Source organism: Delphinapterus leucas, chromosome 6 (genome assembly GCF_059928025.1).
Source record: "Delphinapterus leucas isolate spDelLeu-1000000601 "Yukka" chromosome 6, BTC_Dleu_Yukka2, whole genome shotgun sequence".
NCBI classification, from domain to species: Eukaryota; Metazoa; Chordata; class Mammalia; order Artiodactyla; family Monodontidae; genus Delphinapterus; species Delphinapterus leucas.
Window position 1 is genome coordinate 111899112 of NC_143134.1, and position 18493 is coordinate 111917604.

Below are 18493 nucleotides of genomic sequence, written 5' to 3' on the forward strand. Positions count from 1 at the left end.
ATAAAATATGTGCCCCTTCTCAAAAGTATTTGAATACAAAATTGATTCAGACCACTGGCTGGAGGCTAAACTATAATTTTTAGATTATTTGTGCATTGGCCTTGGAATTTGAGCCATCAAGTTTACAGAATTCCTTTGTGATACGTAATCTATGGAATATGAAATTCTCTGTGTGCAGAAAGGAATTAGATATGGCTTGATGGTTGAACTTAAGGACAAACTCTTACCTTTCGTTTTACAAAGATCACATAGTAATTTTATACAGCTTCTTCTTGGAGATTTAACATTTATGGTATAATGGGTTGGGAATTCATGTAGAGAATCCTAAGAGGGTAGACGGTTTTCAAGCAGGACATTTTGAGACCTTTGAAAAATCGTGAATCAGATAACCTAGTATTTGTTCGGTACGCGGGCCTCTCACCGCTGTGGCCTCTCCCGTTGCAGAGCACAGGCTCTGGACGCGCAGGCTCAGCGGCCATGGCTCACGGGCCCAGCCGCTCCGCGGCATGTGGGATCTTCCCGGACTGGGGCACGAACCCATGTCCCCTGTATCGGCAGGCGGACTCTCAACCACTGCGCCACCAGGGAAGCCCATAGCTTCTCTTAGAGAAAGGAATTGAAGGTTAAGCTGTTCAGTCACGAAGACTGGGTCTCCCATTGCCATGCCCTCTACTTTTGATATAAAATCAATGAACTGTTTTATTATACACATCTGATTGTTACACTTCAGTAGTGCAGATGGGGCAGGGGAAAACAAGAGGTTCCTTGATGTCAGCCCTCCAAGTTGGGGCATGACGGGCTGAGGGTTAGAACAGGTGGTGGCAGGATCTGCTGATGACCGACTGTCCTGAAACGAAGCCCAGGTCTGGGAAACGTAACCCCTTGCAAGCCTCTTCAATCCCCTGCAGGTCTTTGTCTACTCTGACACCACCCGCTTCCTCTGGCCAAGGATTTGAAGACTCAAGTTCCAGAGCACGGTGGACCGAATATGACTTGGCCAAAACAAGAAGCATCTTCTAAGACAACACTTCTCTTGGTGTCATAACGGTTGAGGAGCCTGGAGACCACCCACATTGCCTCCCATTCAGTGCCGGCATCCATGCTGCTGTATTTATGTGCCAACCCCATGCCCTGTTCCCCTCAGAGGTGGCACTGCCCCCACAGTGATCAGCCCCGTCTCTCTACTCTCTGTTATTTCATGGCAAACTTACTTTGAGGCTTGTTTTCATTTCATGCTGAGCACCCACTGGCTCATCAGATGCCCTGTGACTCGCAACATTCGTCACTATGATATCCACTGGGAGTCTTGACCAGTCTTTGCACGGAAGCCAAACAACATCCTGATAAGAAAAGGACGTGGACTACAAATGGCCTGCAGTACTCTGCTGTTGAAACCACTTGAGGGTTGCCAAGGTTAACCGTGTCCTACTAAGAGTTCTCCTGTTTGCAGAACAACTCTGCTAGCAGAGACAGGAAGACACTGAAATCAAGAGGACAACCGCTCACAATCGTATCTTGTTGCCAAACATTTCCCTATGCATACTTTTCTCTGGTAGGTCAACTGACGCATGTAGAGTGTTTCTGGCTTTTTCTTTGCCCATGACAATTTTTTCTTTTTTTTTGTTTAGCTGGTAGTGTATCCCCCCCAACCCAGAAAAGGTAAGAAATCACTAGGAATTTACATCTGATTACCATAGGTTCATTCTCCCATATTACAAGGCTTGAAGTTGCAAGGAGGAGTAATATGTACTTGCTGTGTTGGTGTTTTGTTAGTATTTTTTTTTTAAGTTAAAATTAAGTGTTACTTTTCCGAAGAAGTAGCCAGAATAATACTCTCTCAAATTCAGAAACCTACCGGCACAATTTAAAGTCAGACGTTATTTCTAACCAAATTATATTCTTTTGTCTGCCAAGATATCTTGACAAGCTTAATATCTGAAGGCAGGCCTATATGATAATCCCAGCAGTATTCTGGGGATAAGATTTTAGTGGGTTTGTTGAGAAGGAAATACTTGTTTAGATGGCTTTCATCATGCCACTCGGCTTCTATGTCATTTTTCTTGTCCTGGAGGATTCCCCTGAAGCACTCCTCGGTGATGTTTAGGACCTGAATGGGTGTTCCCCCAAAAATGGCCGCATGGTAATAAAAATCCCCCTGGCCAAACGGAATGTATGCTGCGGACTCTTTCCGCCTCTCGTAGGTGAACTCGTCAGGATCTGCCTTGTACCACCAGGCCTGCAGCTGAGCCACCGACTGGCCCAGGGTCTCCAGCCCAAAGGTGTCTTGGAAGACCTGGTCCACGTCCATGCAGAAGAGGAAGTCGACCTCATGCTGGATGTGGGCCACAATGTGCTCCCCGATGGTCTTCATGCGCATCATGCTGATGTCCTGCCACCTCTTCTCAGGCCTGATCTCAAACACTTTGAAGGAACGCAGAGGACCCAGCTCTATCAAAGGCATCCTGGAGACATCATCCACCATGATGTAAAATATGACTCTGTGGCCAGCCATGAAGTACTTATTAGCAGATGTTAAGAACTCCTCCAAGTAATGCTCAATGTATCTGAAACAAAGAAGGATGGGATAAATGTAACCTCTAGGATTTCTGCAGGAGGCGACATGCTATTCTCATCATCTTGTCTGTATTTTGCAGTTTACGAAAGGAATTATTTCCCATCCCAGACAAGTGCTTTCACAGAGGGACGCTCCTGGCCACTCTCCACCATTCAGTCACTCATTCGGGGAGGTGGAGTGACTTACCTGACTGATGCTTCTAGAAGGGTGACTGGGCATGCCCAGCCCCACCCCCTCCTCTCTCACTCTTGGAAGCCGGCCAGGTGGAAAGAACATGTGCTCTCAACTGCTCTGGGCCTTGTACTGGTAGCTTAGTGGTACAGGCCCTGCTCCCACAACCAGAGGCTTGCAGTTTCTTGTGCTGTAGGTGCCTGGATGCCCAAGTCTTTCTAATTCTGTGGTTCAACATTAGGAGGCCCAGGGCCTTCAGATATAAGCCACGTTCTCCAGTATCAGCTTTAACTGTAATGAAGGTGATATTCACTACCACCTGCCTTACTTAGCTCCTTGTCTTACTTATCAGTTGATTCAGACTTTGGGCAGGCAGAGGGGGTACTAGTTCTTTTTTGTTCCTGCTTTATTGAGATATAATTGACATATATCGTTGTGTAAGTTTAACGTGTGCCAAGTGTTGATTTGGTGCACATATCTTACAAAGTGATTACCACTGTAGCATTAGTTAACACCTTCATCACATCACATAATTATCATTTCTTTTTTGTGGCAAGAAGATTTGAGATTTATTCTCTGAACAGTTTTCAAGTCTACAATACAACATTATTAACGATAATCACCATGCTGTGTGTTAGATCCCCAGAACTTATTCATCTGATAACTGCAGGTATGTACCCTTCAATCAACATCAGGGGGCACTAGTTCTCAGGCCTCCCTTGAAAACCCCAACCTATACTCCAATGTTGCTATTGCCCTACCAGATGCAAGGGTGACGTGACCCTTGGGTCATTTGGGGATGCATTAAGTCTAACCATCGCCACTCTCTTATCCTTCTCTGGGACCCAGAGAATGGGTTATGGGACATGGATATCCTTCCATATTACACATTCGCCTGTGAATTTCCCTCTGGTCACCCCAAACACCAGTCCATTAACCAGATACTGCCATTATAAGACCCATCCCAATACCAGAGCAAACAAGCTCTGATTTAACGTTATTTTAACTATCTCATTTCCTTTTTTAAAAATAGATTTTATTTTTTAGAGCATGTTTAGGCTCACAGCAAAATTGAGCTGAAATTGCAGAGGGTTCCCATATGCCCCCCCGCTCCCCTGTCCCTCCCACAGCTTCCCCAGTATCAACGTCCAGCACCAGGGTGGCACACGCATTGCAGTCGATGAACCCACCTTGACACATCGTTATCAGGCTAAGTCCACAGTTTACATTCTATGGGTTTGGACAAATATATAACGACAGGTATCTTTCATTATGTATGGTATTATACAGAGTATTTTCACTGCCCTAAAAATTCTGTGTTATGCCTATTCAACCATTTCCCTACTCCAACCCCCGGTAACTACTGATCTTTTTACTTTCTCCATAGTTTTGCCTTTTCCAGAATGTCATATAGTTGAAATTGTACAGTATGTAGTCTTTTCAGATTGGTTTCTTTTACTTAGTAATGTGCATTTAAGGTTCCTCCATGTCTTCTCAAGCCTTGATAGTTTTTTTTTTTGCACTGATAATATTCCACCATCTGGATGTGCCACAGTTTATTGATCCATTCACCTACTAAAGGACATCTTAGTTACGTCCAAGTTTGGGCAGTTATGAATAAAGCTGCTATAAACATCTGTATGCAAGTTTCTGTGTGGACATAAAGTTTCAGCTTTTTTGGGTAAACGCCAAGGAGTGCAGCTGCTGGACCGGATGATAAAAGCATGTTCGGTTTTGTGAGAATCCGGCGAAGCGTCTTCCAAAGTGGCTGCACCATTTTGCATCCCGCCAGCAGTGAGCGAGAGTACCTCCCGCTCCACATTTTCGCCAGCAGTTGGTGGTGTCAGTGGTTTGGATTTGGGTCATTCTAATAGATGTGCAGTGGTATTTTAGCTATTTACTTATTCATTCAGAAAACATCATGTTTGGGACTTCCCTGGTGGTGCAGTGGTTGAGAATCCGCCTGCCAATGCAGGAGACACAGGTTTGATCCCTGGTCTGGGAAGATCCCACATGCCGTGGGGCAACTAAGCCCGTGCGCCACAACTACTGAGCCTGCGCGCCACAACTACTGAAGCCCGTGCGCCTAGAGCCCGTGCTCCGCAACGAGAAGCCACCGCAATGAGAAGCCTGCGCACAACAAAGAGTAGCCCCCGCTCGCCACAACTAGAGGAAGGCCTCACGCAGCACCGAAGACCCAGCGCAGCCAAAAATAAAATTAAATAAATAAATTAAAACAAAACAAAACAGAACATCATGTTCGTGTCTTCTGTAAGCCAAGCTACACGCTATCTTGTGAAGCCATGGGGATGACAGAAAAGGGGAAGAAAGAGTAGTTGATTGGCTTAACACAACTCATGCCACCCCCAGACTCATGCTCAGTGAAGGTGGAATAAGTGTAATTTGCTGATCACACTAACAGCCAATTATGGTGTTTTGTGAGTAATAATAAGTGGCACTTCTTTTTGCTTTTTGGTTGCTGCTTGGATTCCCTTTCGTTACTACAAAAACAAACTGTGTTTTTAATATTGGTCTCTGGAAACCCCAGCGTTGACAGTATTGATTCTTTAAATGGAGAGAATATATCGGAGCAATATTAAGAGGGACTTCAACATGGCTCTGGGGCTGGTGGCCAGGAAATTCTTCCATACTCTGGAACTTTAAGAACAATCTATTGCACCCTGAAGGCTGGGAGATAATCCCAGGGGAAGGGAGGGGGCCTTTGTGAGGTTTAACATTGTTTAGAGATTAAAGCACTGCCGTTGGCTCTGTGCATTGTTATTTGAAAACAAACCAAACATCATACCTCCTAAAAGTCCAAATCCACTCTTGGGAGGATTTATTGCTGCCGGGTACAAACAGTCCTCTCATGCCCCCGAGCGGAGAGCACATGGATTTCACCAGGATATGTGATTTACAGTTTAGTTCTGAGAAGCTGCAAGGAGATGGCAGAAACCATTGTGGAGCCGCCGGCAACGTTCTGTTCTTTTTGGAAACATCAGGATTAAATCAGTCAGCAGTGTGGCTGGCTTGTCCCCTCTCGTACCAAAGGATAAGGTGAGCTGAGCATCTGCTCCCGACTCATAACAGTACAGATTCTTCTAGTAAAAATGTCAAAACTCCAGTCACCCTTCTCAATTAGAGATGCCGCCTAGGCCCCTGGGATCAGCACATTTAGTGACATTAGGACTTGATCAGTACGGTGATGGCAATGGCTTCTGGGCTCTGGGTCAGAGGTCTCGGGAGAACGCTCAGATCTTCACTCAGGTCATCCTGGGCCTTCACCCCTCTTTGTACAGGCGAGAGGTCAATTTTCCATGTGGCTTTTGGAAAAGGTACAGGTGGGAAGGCCCATGGCGGGGCGGCGGGGGCGGGGAGGAGGGAGGAGGCTAATAGGAAAAGTGAACTTTTAATTTTGTTTTGGAAAAAAAAAATCTTCAGTATAACCCAAAAGAACAAAATGGGTTATATTGTATTTTAAACTAAGATTACAGCTACTACTTTTAAGTAAGAATGATTGCAGTTTGGGGAGCAATGTTCTAAACAAGGAAATGGAAGCTGAAACAGGAACCTATCCAACCTCTGGAAGAGGAAGTTCTGACCAGCCAAATCTCCTGGGGCCAAAGCCTCCAGGATGAATGGGGCAGGAAGCAGCCCAAGAACCCATGGAGGAGTGGTCAGCCATGCTGATGTGGAAAACCACCGCACTTAGGTCACTTCTCTCCCTGGTCCTTGTTCCGGGGTCTTGAGAGCGTAGGAGAAACAATGACGCCCATTCGGGCTGTCTAACAGCTGGCATTTTTGGAATTTCCAGAGAGCTTTGGAGGTCAGGGCAGAGGCGGCTGTGGGCGTGCTGTAGACTCCGGGCTCAGTGGGTGCAGCAGACATTCTTACCTGCAACCGAGGCCCTCAATGAGGTGGGAAGTTGTCGACTCCCCGATCACTGTCTTGTTCTCAGCCTTTTGGGGCCTCAGCAGAAATGAGCCTGAAATGGTCCTCTTACTCCATTCTCCTGTCTAACAATTCATACACGTCACGAACAGCCTCCATACGCCCAGGGGACCCCTCACCAACCTTCTGACAGTGGAACAAAAAAAAGTAAAGTCAGTTTAATTGGCAACACCTACCTTCCGACAGCAAAAACCGTCAAGCCCACGGTAATTTTCTGTTTGGCATAATAATTTTCTAGGATAGCTCTGCTGTAGGTGCCTTCCCACACCACTGGCGCCTTCCATCCGGTCATGGTCACAACCTCTGGGCGTTTACTGGTGACAAAACAGAGTCCATGAATCAGGATGGCTTTTAAGGTAGGGCAGAGACGGTCTGAGGGAAAACGGGTCAGCCACGGCTTATGGTGACTGTCCTTGAATCCCGACTATAGTTTAACCTCAGACAGTCGGCTGGTGGTATGACATTTGCATCATCTTCTGGGTGAGGGACAGGAGACCCTGGCCCAGGTGTCTCTGAGGGCTGTGTTGGGGGAGCCTGTGGGGATCTTACCTGTACAACTCAAACCCTCCGTCCCCCCGCCTTCCTGCTTTCCTTGTCCTCGTCTTCCTTCTAAATCTCTCCTGCGGTCTCCCCAGCCCCTTCCTAAGCTTCCAGTGGCATCTCTGGGTGTTCTTCATCCCTGTGGGTGCCATCTGACCCTGAGAAAGCCCTAGTGCTTGATGCAGGGGGACCAGAGAGTGCCACGAGAGCTGAAAGAGGAAGAAGCCGCTGTTTCAATTTGCATTTTGCTAGAAGGGGATCCCTGGGTTGGAACCTGGTTATAGGGCAAAAAGGGCCCCAGACTAAGGGGGTTCTGGTGTTTATCGTTCATTTGACAAACAAGGAGACAGTCACCCAGGAAAGAAGGGACCCTGCAGGCTGGGGTTCTTGCTCCGACCTCTCTCAGACCACGTGGCCTCTCTACTAAAGGCACAAAGCTGGGGGAGGTGGGAGGGGAGGATGTTCTCTGCACTCAGAACACTTGAAAGGGACTTGGCAAAGCCAACACAAACACAGGAAGCAACGTAAGAGCAACGACAAAACACCAAACTGTGAAGAGTAAATGCAGAAAGGCTGAGTAGCAGCTGGGGCCCAGTCTGAGGCGGGGTGGGGGGATGGGAGTGGGATGGCGGAGACTCAGCTCTGACCCCCATTTGCTCTGGAAGTGACTGCACTTGCCTGTTGGGAAGTAGACAGTCATTTAGACTCAACCCCCATGGACGAAGCTGAGTTTTTCCAGTGAGGCTGGGCAAGGCTGGGTCACGCCCTGCTAACCCCAGCCCCCAGTAGAGTCTCACTCATGCCTCCTGTCCCTCTGTCCCCAAGCTCTGCACTCCTATTCTGGAGCTGACTCAGCCCTCCCACCCCTGCCCTGTGCCCTGCTTCAGGGCTGCTTCCTTCTTCCCCACACAGTGAATCTCCTCCAGAGACGGGGAGGGACACTGCCAGGCTGCTCTCGCAGCCGCCCCCATCTTGCCTGGGGTCTCAAACCCCACCCCAGCTCTGCCCTCCCACCCCGGGTAAGACAGCTGCATGGCTGCATGGCTGCACAGGGAGAGCTGCTCTTGGTTTCCTTCCATCATGAAAGAAGCTATTTTGGACTCTGCACCAACCTGTGAGATACTTTCACATACACTTTCTCATGTAGTCCCTGCAAAAGCCCTGCCGTGTATTATGTTCATTGTACAGATAAGAAAACCAAGGCTCAGAAAGGCTTGTTAACATGTCCAAGGCCAAACAGCTAATGATGTAACTAACACACACTGGACACTTCCTATGGAACCAGGCACAGCACCAAGGGCTTCACCCTTCAGAGGTAGGTGCTATGTTGAGTCCCATTTTATCAATGAGGAAACTGCAGCACGGAGCAGTCAAACAACTTGTCTGAGGTCACACAGCTAGTAAGAAGCCAAGCTGGGATTTGAACCCAGATAACCTGACTCTGTAGTGTGTGCTCTGAACCACTATTTCTGTTGCTTCTTATATTGCATATTTATTTGCTAGGCTGATGAAATGGGGTTAAAACACAGGTTTGTCAGTCATTTCCACTCAACTTACTACTTCAGCATTTTTTATCAGTGCAGAATGAGAAATGATGAGGTTTTTTTGTTTTGTTTTTAGAAGCTTATGTGATGCTTTTAGTCACATAAAACTCCCAGCTTTGTTGAATGACTGGATTTCAAACCAACACACGCACACACACACACACGGCTTATCATTCTATAACCAATGTTTCTGAACATAAACCCTCCCATGCATTGTCACCTCATCCATTGCCTGTCAAGGATCTCTTAGCAGCTCTGTCCCAGCCCATCAGCTAAGCCATGCAGCCACGCGTGAGCTGAACATTTGGCAAGCCGGTAATATTATTTTTAAGAAAAGGAAGAGAAAAAGGAGGAAAGGACGGTATTCTTATTTAATACTTCTGGGTACAGGGGCTGTCCTTGACTTTCATTCTCTCATTGAATCCTCACAACTACCTTCTAGGGCGGGTGCTGTCCTCACCCGTTTCACAAATAAAGAAAGCAGGGGTAGGCGAGAAGGAGAAGGGAACTACATCTTTCGCCATTTAATCAACAGGAGGGGCCAGACCAGGGCCCTCAGCCCCACCACGCACATCTGCTAAGTCTCTGCTCTGTGCCAGGCCCAGAGCTGAGCATGGAGATCAGAGGAATGAGACCTGTCCTACCCCTTGAGAGTCTCACAGTCCTGACAGGTGGTCTACCACATGCTCCTCCACTGCACGACCACTCAGTCTACACCTTCTAGAAAGACTGAGTCAGGACACCAGTGTCCAGTTTGTTTACTTGGCTGGGAAGAGTCCTTTGAGAAGGGAAAAAAAAAAAAAAAAAGCAGTAATATTAAAATTAACGTTTCATTAAAAATTAAAATGTTCTATTTCCCAGCTGTTAATTATTAAATTCCACTGGCATTTCCAACGTGTCAGCGACCCTGACTAGGAAGCCAGATGACAGGCTGAAAATGCAGGCCGTGGGGAGGAAGATGGGGTGGGAAGATGATCGAGATCAGCTTCCTGGATGAACCTCTGCTCAGACCCCACCCCACCCCACCCTGAAAAAAAAAAAAAAGACAAGTGACAGCAGGCAAACCACACATGTGTAAGAGCAAAAGATGTCCAAGGTTACCAAGATGGGGCTCTAAAAGGAGGAAAAAGTACGAGGAAAAAGTACCAGGAAAGATGGGAAACTGCCCAAATGCCTTCTTTCCAAGCAGGGCACCCACTGTGTTACTTCAGCTTGTGGGGTTCCACCAGTACAGGCTAAAGGTTTCCCTCAAGATAAAAGGGCCTCCATAACCCAAACACACACCTAGCTAGGTAATTGGTAGCTTTTACATTCTGTGTACTTATTTATGGGTACACTGTGGTCCCCAAGGATGGGGAAGAGGAAGTGTTAAAGTTCTATGAATCACGCAGCAGTTCAAAACAGGTGTGGAATGCATACAACGTGTTATTTACTGGACTCCTTCCAGGCAGCAGCACGTAGACAAGAGCTGATGGTGACATGAACAAGGGTGGTGGCTGTGGGAGGGCGAGAAGGAGATGATGTGGGAAAAATTTGGGGAGAAGAGTTAACAGAACATGTAAATGAATTAGACTGTGGGATGGATGAAGGAAAGGCTGAAGGAGGAATCAGAGAGGTCTCCTGGACTCTGGCTTGAGATGGGGAATGAGAAGAATGAGGGTGGTGTAGAATCAAGAACTCCATCTGGGTCACGTGAGACACACAGAGGTGTCAGGCAGGCAGTCAGACACAAGCAGGGGATCAGGGAAAACCTTTGGACTAAAGATATAAATGTGGGTGTCATTCTCCCATGGATGGTGTCTAATGCCATGGAAATGGGTGAGAGCACATTGGAAGATGGTATAAAGAAAAGAGATAAGGATACTGGACTCAACCTCCAGAAACTAATATTTAATGGCTGGGAAGAGGGAGAGGCCCCAATTAAGGAGACTGAGAAGGGAGATGGGAGAAGCAGGAGGAAAATTAAGAGGATGTGATGATACAGAGAGTAAGTGATATTGATGTAAAAATGCATACACAATATACTTAAGATGTTTCAGACATCTTAAGTTTACAGAAAAGGATACATTTCTATAAATATATTTGTTAATTCAATTGTTCATCTTTCATTCAGTTATGCAAGAAACATACTTTAGTTCCTGAGAAGGCTTAGATTTGGTGTCACCGCCGGTTGTTTGAGGAGAAACTGAGCCGTGCGTGGGGGAGAGTGGAGAGAGTGACCGCTGGTGGCTGTGAGCTGTTCCTCTTCTCTGACCCCAGTAATTCAGCCCCGGCCCCGCCTTCCAAGTCTCACTCCGCAAAGCACAAATACCACAGTAAAAGTGTGCCGCCCTCCTTTGAAGGTAGCTTGGCGACCATCTCTAGCTCATCTAGCTGGCCCTTGGCGTGGGGCACGGGGGCGGGGGTGTCTCACCGCCCCCCCACACACACATCTAAGGAGCTTGTCAAAGCTACAGCGCCACCATATTCTTACATTTCCAGGAATGGTTTAGCATCTCATAGATGGCTACCCTATGTCATTGTCTAGCTCTTCAAATGACACATGGGAGGCCAAAATTCCCCATCTTTTCACACTGACATGGTTCCCTTATCCCAAAACAGTAAGACAACTTGCCAGAACATGTTCAGTCTTTCCAGAGCCCAAGCCCCCTCATGCTGGAATAGATACTACTCTCCCCTGATCCTCCTACCTCTACAGCCACTCCTGCTCCTCTTCAGACTTTTCTTCCTCCACCCTGTAAAGGCTGATGTCAGACATCCACCTGGCCTGTAGATCCCATTGCCACCTGTACTCTGATGGCTCCTCTTCCTACATCTCTACTACGTATCTTCTGCCACACTTACGGGCACTGCTATAGACTATTGTGTCCCCCCAAAATTCATGTGTTGAAACCTAATCCCATACATGATGGTATTAGTGGGTGGGGCCTTAGGGAGGTGATTAGGTCATGAGGGTGGAACCCTCATGAATGGAATTAGTGCCCTTGGAAAAGAGACCCCAGAGAGTTCCCTCTTCCCTTCTACCACGTGAGAAAACAGTGAGAAGATGACCGTGTATACATTAGGAAGTGGGTCCTCATCAGACACCACATCTTCTGAGGCCTTGATCTTGGACTTCCCAGCCTCCAGAACTGTACAAAATATATTTTTGTTGTTTATAAGCCATCCAGTCTATGGTATCTTGTTATAGCAGCCTGAATGACAAAGACAGGCACCCTGTGAATCTCTGTCCAGATACCCTACAAGCACCTGAATCCACATACATCCCCAGTCGAGATCATCGTCCCTCACGCCCCCACCACCACTAACAGACCCTTTCCTGGTCAATGGCATCACCAACCACCAGTCTCTCAGGCCTCAGGGTCATCCCGGACAGCTCTTACCTCCTAACCCCCAAACCGCATCCTTCTAAGTCAGGTTGGTCACACCTCCTTACTAATCATGGCGAACACTAGTTGCACACCTAGTGCCCCTACAGGACTGTGAACTTCTTGAATATAACCATACTGATTGATTTCTACTGTCTCCTGTGCCTAACACAATGTCTAGTATAGAATTTTTGACCATGACTCATAGTGAGAAATACATCTTCTGTCACAAACACATATGCACATACACATATATACGGAAGCAAAAATTCCACTAAACAACACCTATCCTTACTTCATGTGATACCTTCTGATTTTCTATTTGATTTCAACTTTTTAAAAAGCTGTTTTTAACCCATTCAGCTAATTTCTGAACACATTAATGGGCAGTGACCGGTAGTTTGAAAAACACCAGCTAGCATATCATAGGCGTTTGATAAACATTTGTTGTATGTTAAAGAATGCGTACATGGCCCTATGAGATTCTGGATCATCACCGCCATTTTACAGATGAGTTAACCGAATCACAGAATTTTCTTGCTCTGACTCTAGATTCTGTGGCTTTCCACAACACCCCGTGGCCTATAAGAACATTTCCAGCCCCAGTATTTTGTGATTCATTTGCTGCCGCTGGCTAACTGCTGTCAGAATCACTGTAGTTGTTGCTCAAGCATTTAAGTCAAAATATGCAGCCTCTCAGTTTCTCATCTAATCTGTTTTCAAAGTCTAATAGATGCTAAGACTCTGTCTCCTCAGTCAGGAACGCTCTCCACGGCACTGTTGCCTATGCAGCCCCCCACCACTGCTGAGCTATGGATTTACTGAACTTGGGGCAATGCTGCTTTTCTTACTGTGGATTAAACCAGTCCAAGAGCTGAAGCTCTTCTTCGTCCTCCTTTCTTTGTTCCTTTGCTTTGTCTATGTCTTCTTCTTCTTCGTGGTAACTGTGGGTCCTACATACAAAGGGAAAACAAGCTGAGGAAGGCAGGGAGATGAGTGAGGATCCCGCAAAAACGGGTGCCAAGGGCTTCCCTGGTGGCGCAGTGGTTGAGAGTCCGCCTGCCGATGCAGGGGACACGGGTTCGTGCCCCGGTCCGGGAAGATCCCACATGCCGCGGAGCGGCGGGTCCCGTGAGCCATGGCCGCTGAGCCTGCGCGTCCGGAGCCTGTGCTCCGCAACGGGAGAGGCCACAACAGTGAGAGGCCCGTGTACCGCAAAAAAAAAAAAAAAACGGGTGCCAAGGCAGAGAACATGTGCACTAAGTGAATGTCTGGAGAAAGGTTCATGATACTATACGTTTATTCATAAAGACGTACTTTTGATGCAAAGGTGCAGTACTCACCTTTCTTATTATCCTCCCAGGTCAGCACAGTTAGCAATTTAATGACCCAACAACCATCAGGTTATTTCAGGGGGAGGGAAACTTCATAAAACCGTCCTCATGAAAACGTTTTAGCGTATGACAGTCTTTCCTGCAATCCCAACTTTAGCCTGAATTTCACTCATCCTCAAGTTAAATGGGAAAAAACAAAAACATGAAAACCAAACTTAATGTCCCAGTCCCAACCATGAGATAGAGTCCCTGTGTGCTTCCAATGGGCCAGAAAGACAAGTGACTGAGTTTATGGCTGTGAAACCACTTTTTTTTTTTTTTTTAGTCTTTAATTTTTTTTAACATCTTTATTGGAGTGTAAATGCTTTACAATGGTGTGTTAGTTTCTGCTGTATGACAAAGTGAATCAGCTCTACATATATAAATATCCCCATATGAAACCATTTTATTTGGACTCTATAGCGTCGGGTGGATAAACAGACCATCGTCTGACCGCCTTACCCATTGTTAAACCAGCTTGGAAACCACCAGCCCTTCTGAATGCTGCTGTCACCAACTTCTGGGTTTCTAAGAAATGAAAAAGATGACAAACATTTTTAGAAAAAGAGGCAGTCCCAAACTGGGGGGTTTCCAAACTCTTTTCATGGCAGGTCACTTAAAAAAAATTTTTTTTAAATCACTAATTCATAAAATGAGCCGAAGCGACACCACTCTAGCTGAATGAGAGATGGACCTGACACTCCCTGGATCTCCCCTCCCTTGGGCGTCCCCTGGCGCTCAGCTCATCCAGGGAGCCCTAGCAGGGAGAGAAGGAGAGAAGAATGACAAGATGTGGAGGTAACTAATACATAACTCTGGGTCCTGGATCTGCCACTTACTAGTTGTGTGACTGTGATCGGACATTTTCCCTCTCTGAAGCTTGATTTTCTCCTCTGAAAAGTTAGATGCTAATAATAACAACAACAATAATAAATCTACCATGAAGGTGGCTTTGAAGACTAAACAAAGTAGCATATGTAAAAGAGCTTTCTAAGTTGAAAATGACTGTAGCAAGTCGGCGTCTTTCAAGAAAACAGTGCACGTTTCCAACAATGATCTCTTTTGCTAAACGAGGAGAATTTGAGTTGCTACAAAGGTCAGCAGTGACAGACTCAGGGAATCTGAGGGTCTCTAAACCAGAAAGAAGCTCAGCAATCTGTAATCAGAACCACTTTCACCACGCACATGCTGAAGTGTCCACATTCACTGTGAGAGTCTCTCCAAGGTGGGCACCTTCCGGAGGCGGGAAAAGAGGGGGAAGCCAGGGGATACAATGCCCTTCGGTTGGACAAATAAGGTGGTGAGGCATGAATGGGTATAAATAATAAGAAACCTATTTTAAAGCCCATCTACTTTCAAGAAGTGCTTGAGATGGTTTATGATTAAGAAGGTATGGTTACTTTTCTTTTTCCCACTTGCATAAAATGAATAAATTTTCCAAAATTAAAAAAAAAAGAAGGTATGGTTACAATAAATAGGGAAACAATACAAGAATAAAGACAAAACTAAACAAACCAAACAAAAACAAAAGGAAATAGAGGAACATTTTAGTCACTCAGGTAGGTGTTTTCACATGACTTGGGTCATCTCAGCCACTCTGTGAGAATAAAAGTTTTACCTTTATTTTTATTTTATGGCTGAGATATTGGTTGAGTGGGTTTGAGCAAATTGCCAAGATCCCATAGCATGTAAGCACAAAAGCCAGGATTTAACACCAGGGGAGAAATTATATCAGAAATGAAGCCTGAGGAAAGTACAAGTTAAGCACAACACTTTGCTCTGAGCTTCTTGGCAACCAAGACAAAGACAGAAAAATGAAGGCTTACAGAGTCCTAACTGCCAATCCTCCTCCTCCTCCTCCTCCTCCTCCTCCTCCTCCTCCACACACTAGTTCACTGGGAAACCCAAACTTTTTTCCTGATCCTTTGTCTCAACAAAATTTCTTGCAGGGGTCTTTATACAACATGTAGTGGGCTGCATAATGGACAATATCTACCCTGATTATTTTTATGAGTAAGGCAGGAATGTTCTCCAGACAACACTACTTAAAGAGACAGATAGTTGATGAGAAGCACGGACAAAACAAGAGTCACGGCTCTATAAAGGCAAGACTAGGGGGCTGGAGGAGTACAGGCCAGACCCCTGGGACCCCTCCCCTCCACCTGTGACCAGAGCTGCATCACCACCTGCCATGTTAAGAATGGACTGTAGGGGTGCCAGAGTGGACATGGGAGGCATCCCATAGATATCTAGAATTCAAAGCACTTACTTTGACTGGTTTATCCAGAACAAAGAGGCTTCTGGGCTAAAAGCAAATGAGAAATAAAAACATATCATGTTACTTTTAATTTGGAGAAAACCATTATCATTGAAGTCCTGGGCTGAGTTGAGAGCTTGGGTTTTGTCTACTCCCAGGTTTCCACCTTCCTTTGAGATAGAACCAATGATATCAAGGGACTTCAGTCACTTCTGGATTACTCCGAACAAGGGGTGGGAAGAAGGTCTCTGGAGAATCTCAAATCTCAGTTAAAAACAAAAAAAAAGATGGCAGCTCTCCATTGTCCAGGGTGGCCTTGCTGAGGGAGAGGCTCCACAGACAGGTCCCCTCCTGCCACCTGCTCAGGAATCACCCAGGATTATCTTAAAACCAACGACTGCAGAGCCAGCATACCACCAGCTCAGAGCCTTCTACAGAGCAGCCTCAAAGGGCATTTCTTTAGCTAACGAAGGCAGTGAGACCATCTGAAGGCACCTACAAGACTGGACCAGCGACTGTATGACTCCTCTAGGGGACCACCTCCCTTCATTCAACAAATACTTGCTGACAGTGTGTTACATGCCAAGTGCTGGGGATATGGCATTGACTGAGACAGACACAGTCCCTATGCGTCCTTGTGATGCAGACAAGCTACTGGGGACAGCAGAAAAAAAAAAAAGCATAAGTAACCAGGAGCACTTAACAGGAAGACCTGGAAGGCTTCCCAGAGGAGGGGATAATGTTTTAGCTGAGTTCTGAAGGATAAATAGGAGTCCAGGGGAAGAGGAACTGGGAAGAATGTCCCTAACAGAGACAAAAAAATGCAAAGGCCCTGAGAAAGGAAGGAGGCACTTAAATGTGCAAGGAACTAAACAGAGAAGTAGCCAGAGGTCCCCTCGCTGGGGCCTGCTGGGGATTTTGCCCTTGAAGAGTTTTAGGCAGGAGACGAATAGGGTCCTATCTGTAGGCCTTGTGAGAGTAGATATGGGTGACTAGTCATGAGGCTGGCAGTGGTCCAGGCCCAGGTCAAGGGAGCCAGGGAGATGGAGGGAGAGGAGTGCACTGACTTGCGAGACATTTGGGGGGCAAAGGGACAGGACTTATAGTACTAGATTCCTCCATTGTTTTGTGCATGGAAGCTGTGCCCAATGGCTAAACCTTACTTGCTCACTTCTCCTCCCTGTGAATATAAAGGAGAGAGCTTGGTAGAAACAGTTCTGGACCTGGGCTCAGGTACCTGCCCTGGCTCAGCGCCTTTCTGGCCCCAGCTGCCCTCATCTCTGAAAAAAATAAATGGCTAATATTTGTTTCAGACTTTGCCTTCTGCCCCTGCTGGGAGTCCACATCTCCTGGTAGGAGTAAAATGCATGCCCTCTTTCCACCTGTGGTTTCCCCTCTGAGCTCAATACTTGTGGACCAAGCTCTAACGTCCCTTGTTTCTAAATCTGTTTATTGATCCGACAATATTCATAATAGCTAATAATTGGCCAGGGACTGTTCTAAGAGATTGACATGTATTAGCTCATTAAATCCTCACAACAATCAGTGAAGGAGGTTCTATTCTTCCTCAGGGGCACCGACACATTAAGTGGTTTTGTTCAAGGTCGTACTGCTAGGAGAAGAAACAGTATTTGAACCTGGGGAATCTGACTCCACGCCCTACAAGAGGAGGAAGGGAGAGGGGAGAGGAGGGGGCGGGCCCGCTGCAACTCAGCACTCAGACCCCCACCAGGCACTCAGGGCGTCCATCTGCAGATTCAGATTCGCCACCTTGTCCCAACTTTTTAATCTGCCATCTTGCCCTTTGCACCCTCCTCTCCCAGAAGCCTTCGACATCTCAGGTCACAGCAACACCCACGCTGCAGTGTATGGCATTTGACACATATTCATCCTTCAAGGCACAGCTCAAATGCCACCTCTTCTGTGCCTTCCTTGGACGATCCTAGCACAGTGCCTGGCACACAGTAAGTGCTCAATAAATATTTGTAAATGAAGGCAAAAAAAATAGATCCCTCTCTAAGCCAAACATAATCTTTGCCTTCTTGAACTCTCATGGCCCCTTTTCTCTCCCTCTGATGTCCTTCCTCCACTCGCATTGTTGGTTTTTTTTTTTTAATTTAACTTTATCTAGGTTTTTGGTTTGATTTTCTAAATTTAACTTTAAAAATTTATTTATTTATTTATTTATCGTTGTGTTGGGTCTTTGTTGCTGCGCACGGGCTTTCTCTAGTTGCATCGAGAAGGGGCTACTCTTCGTCGCATTGCATGGGCTTCTCATCGCGGTGGCTTCTCTTGCTGTGGAGCACGGGCTCTCGGCGCATGGGCTTCAGTAGTTGTTGCACGCGGGCTCAGTAGTTGTGGCTCACGGGCTCTGGAGCACAGGCTCAGTAGTTGTGGTGCGCAGGCTTAGTTGCTCCATGGCATGTGGGATCTTCCCGGACGAGGGATCGAACCCATGTCCCCTGCATTTGCAGGTGGATTCTTAACCACTGTACCACCAGGGAAGTCCTGCATTTTTGGTTTATTGGTGTGTACGTCTGCTTGCTCCATCCAAAGCATAACCCCTTGAGGATAGGAATTCTCCTTGGCTCACACTGTATCCCTCACAGCACTCGGCATGAACAACCAGCTCAAGAAGGAGCCCCAGACGATGAATCAGATCTGAGTTCTAGTTAGAACTTGGACATAAATTCACTGTTAAGTCATTTCACCTA

The 18493-nt window shown here is 46.5% G+C and overlaps 1 protein-coding gene across 6 annotated transcripts in view; it reads right to left on the minus strand.

The window, feature by feature from the left end:
- GGTA1 (glycoprotein alpha-galactosyltransferase 1 (inactive)) overlaps nucleotides 1-18493 on the minus strand; it is a 79253-nt gene that overhangs the window by 13642 nt on the left and 47118 nt on the right. For 2 of the 6 annotated variants that reach the window (XR_016393633.1, XR_016393632.1), the window contains exons 4-8: nucleotides 15792-15827; nucleotides 13985-14050; nucleotides 13001-13102; nucleotides 6874-7011; nucleotides 228-2564 (exon numbers count right to left, since the gene is read on the minus strand). Coding sequence is in view for 4 of the 6 variants with exons in the window: in XM_022578843.3 (XP_022434551.2) it covers nucleotides 1871-2564; nucleotides 6874-7011; nucleotides 13001-13102; nucleotides 13985-14050; nucleotides 15792-15827 (1036 nt within the window). In the remaining 2 variants the exon portion in view is untranslated. Of the gene's footprint in view, nucleotides 1-227; nucleotides 2565-6873; nucleotides 7012-13000; nucleotides 13103-13984; nucleotides 14051-15791; nucleotides 15828-18493 lie in introns of those variants that run through there. The other 4 variants (XM_022578843.3, XM_089913690.1, XM_022578845.2 and 1 more) reach the window with 2 other exon arrangements.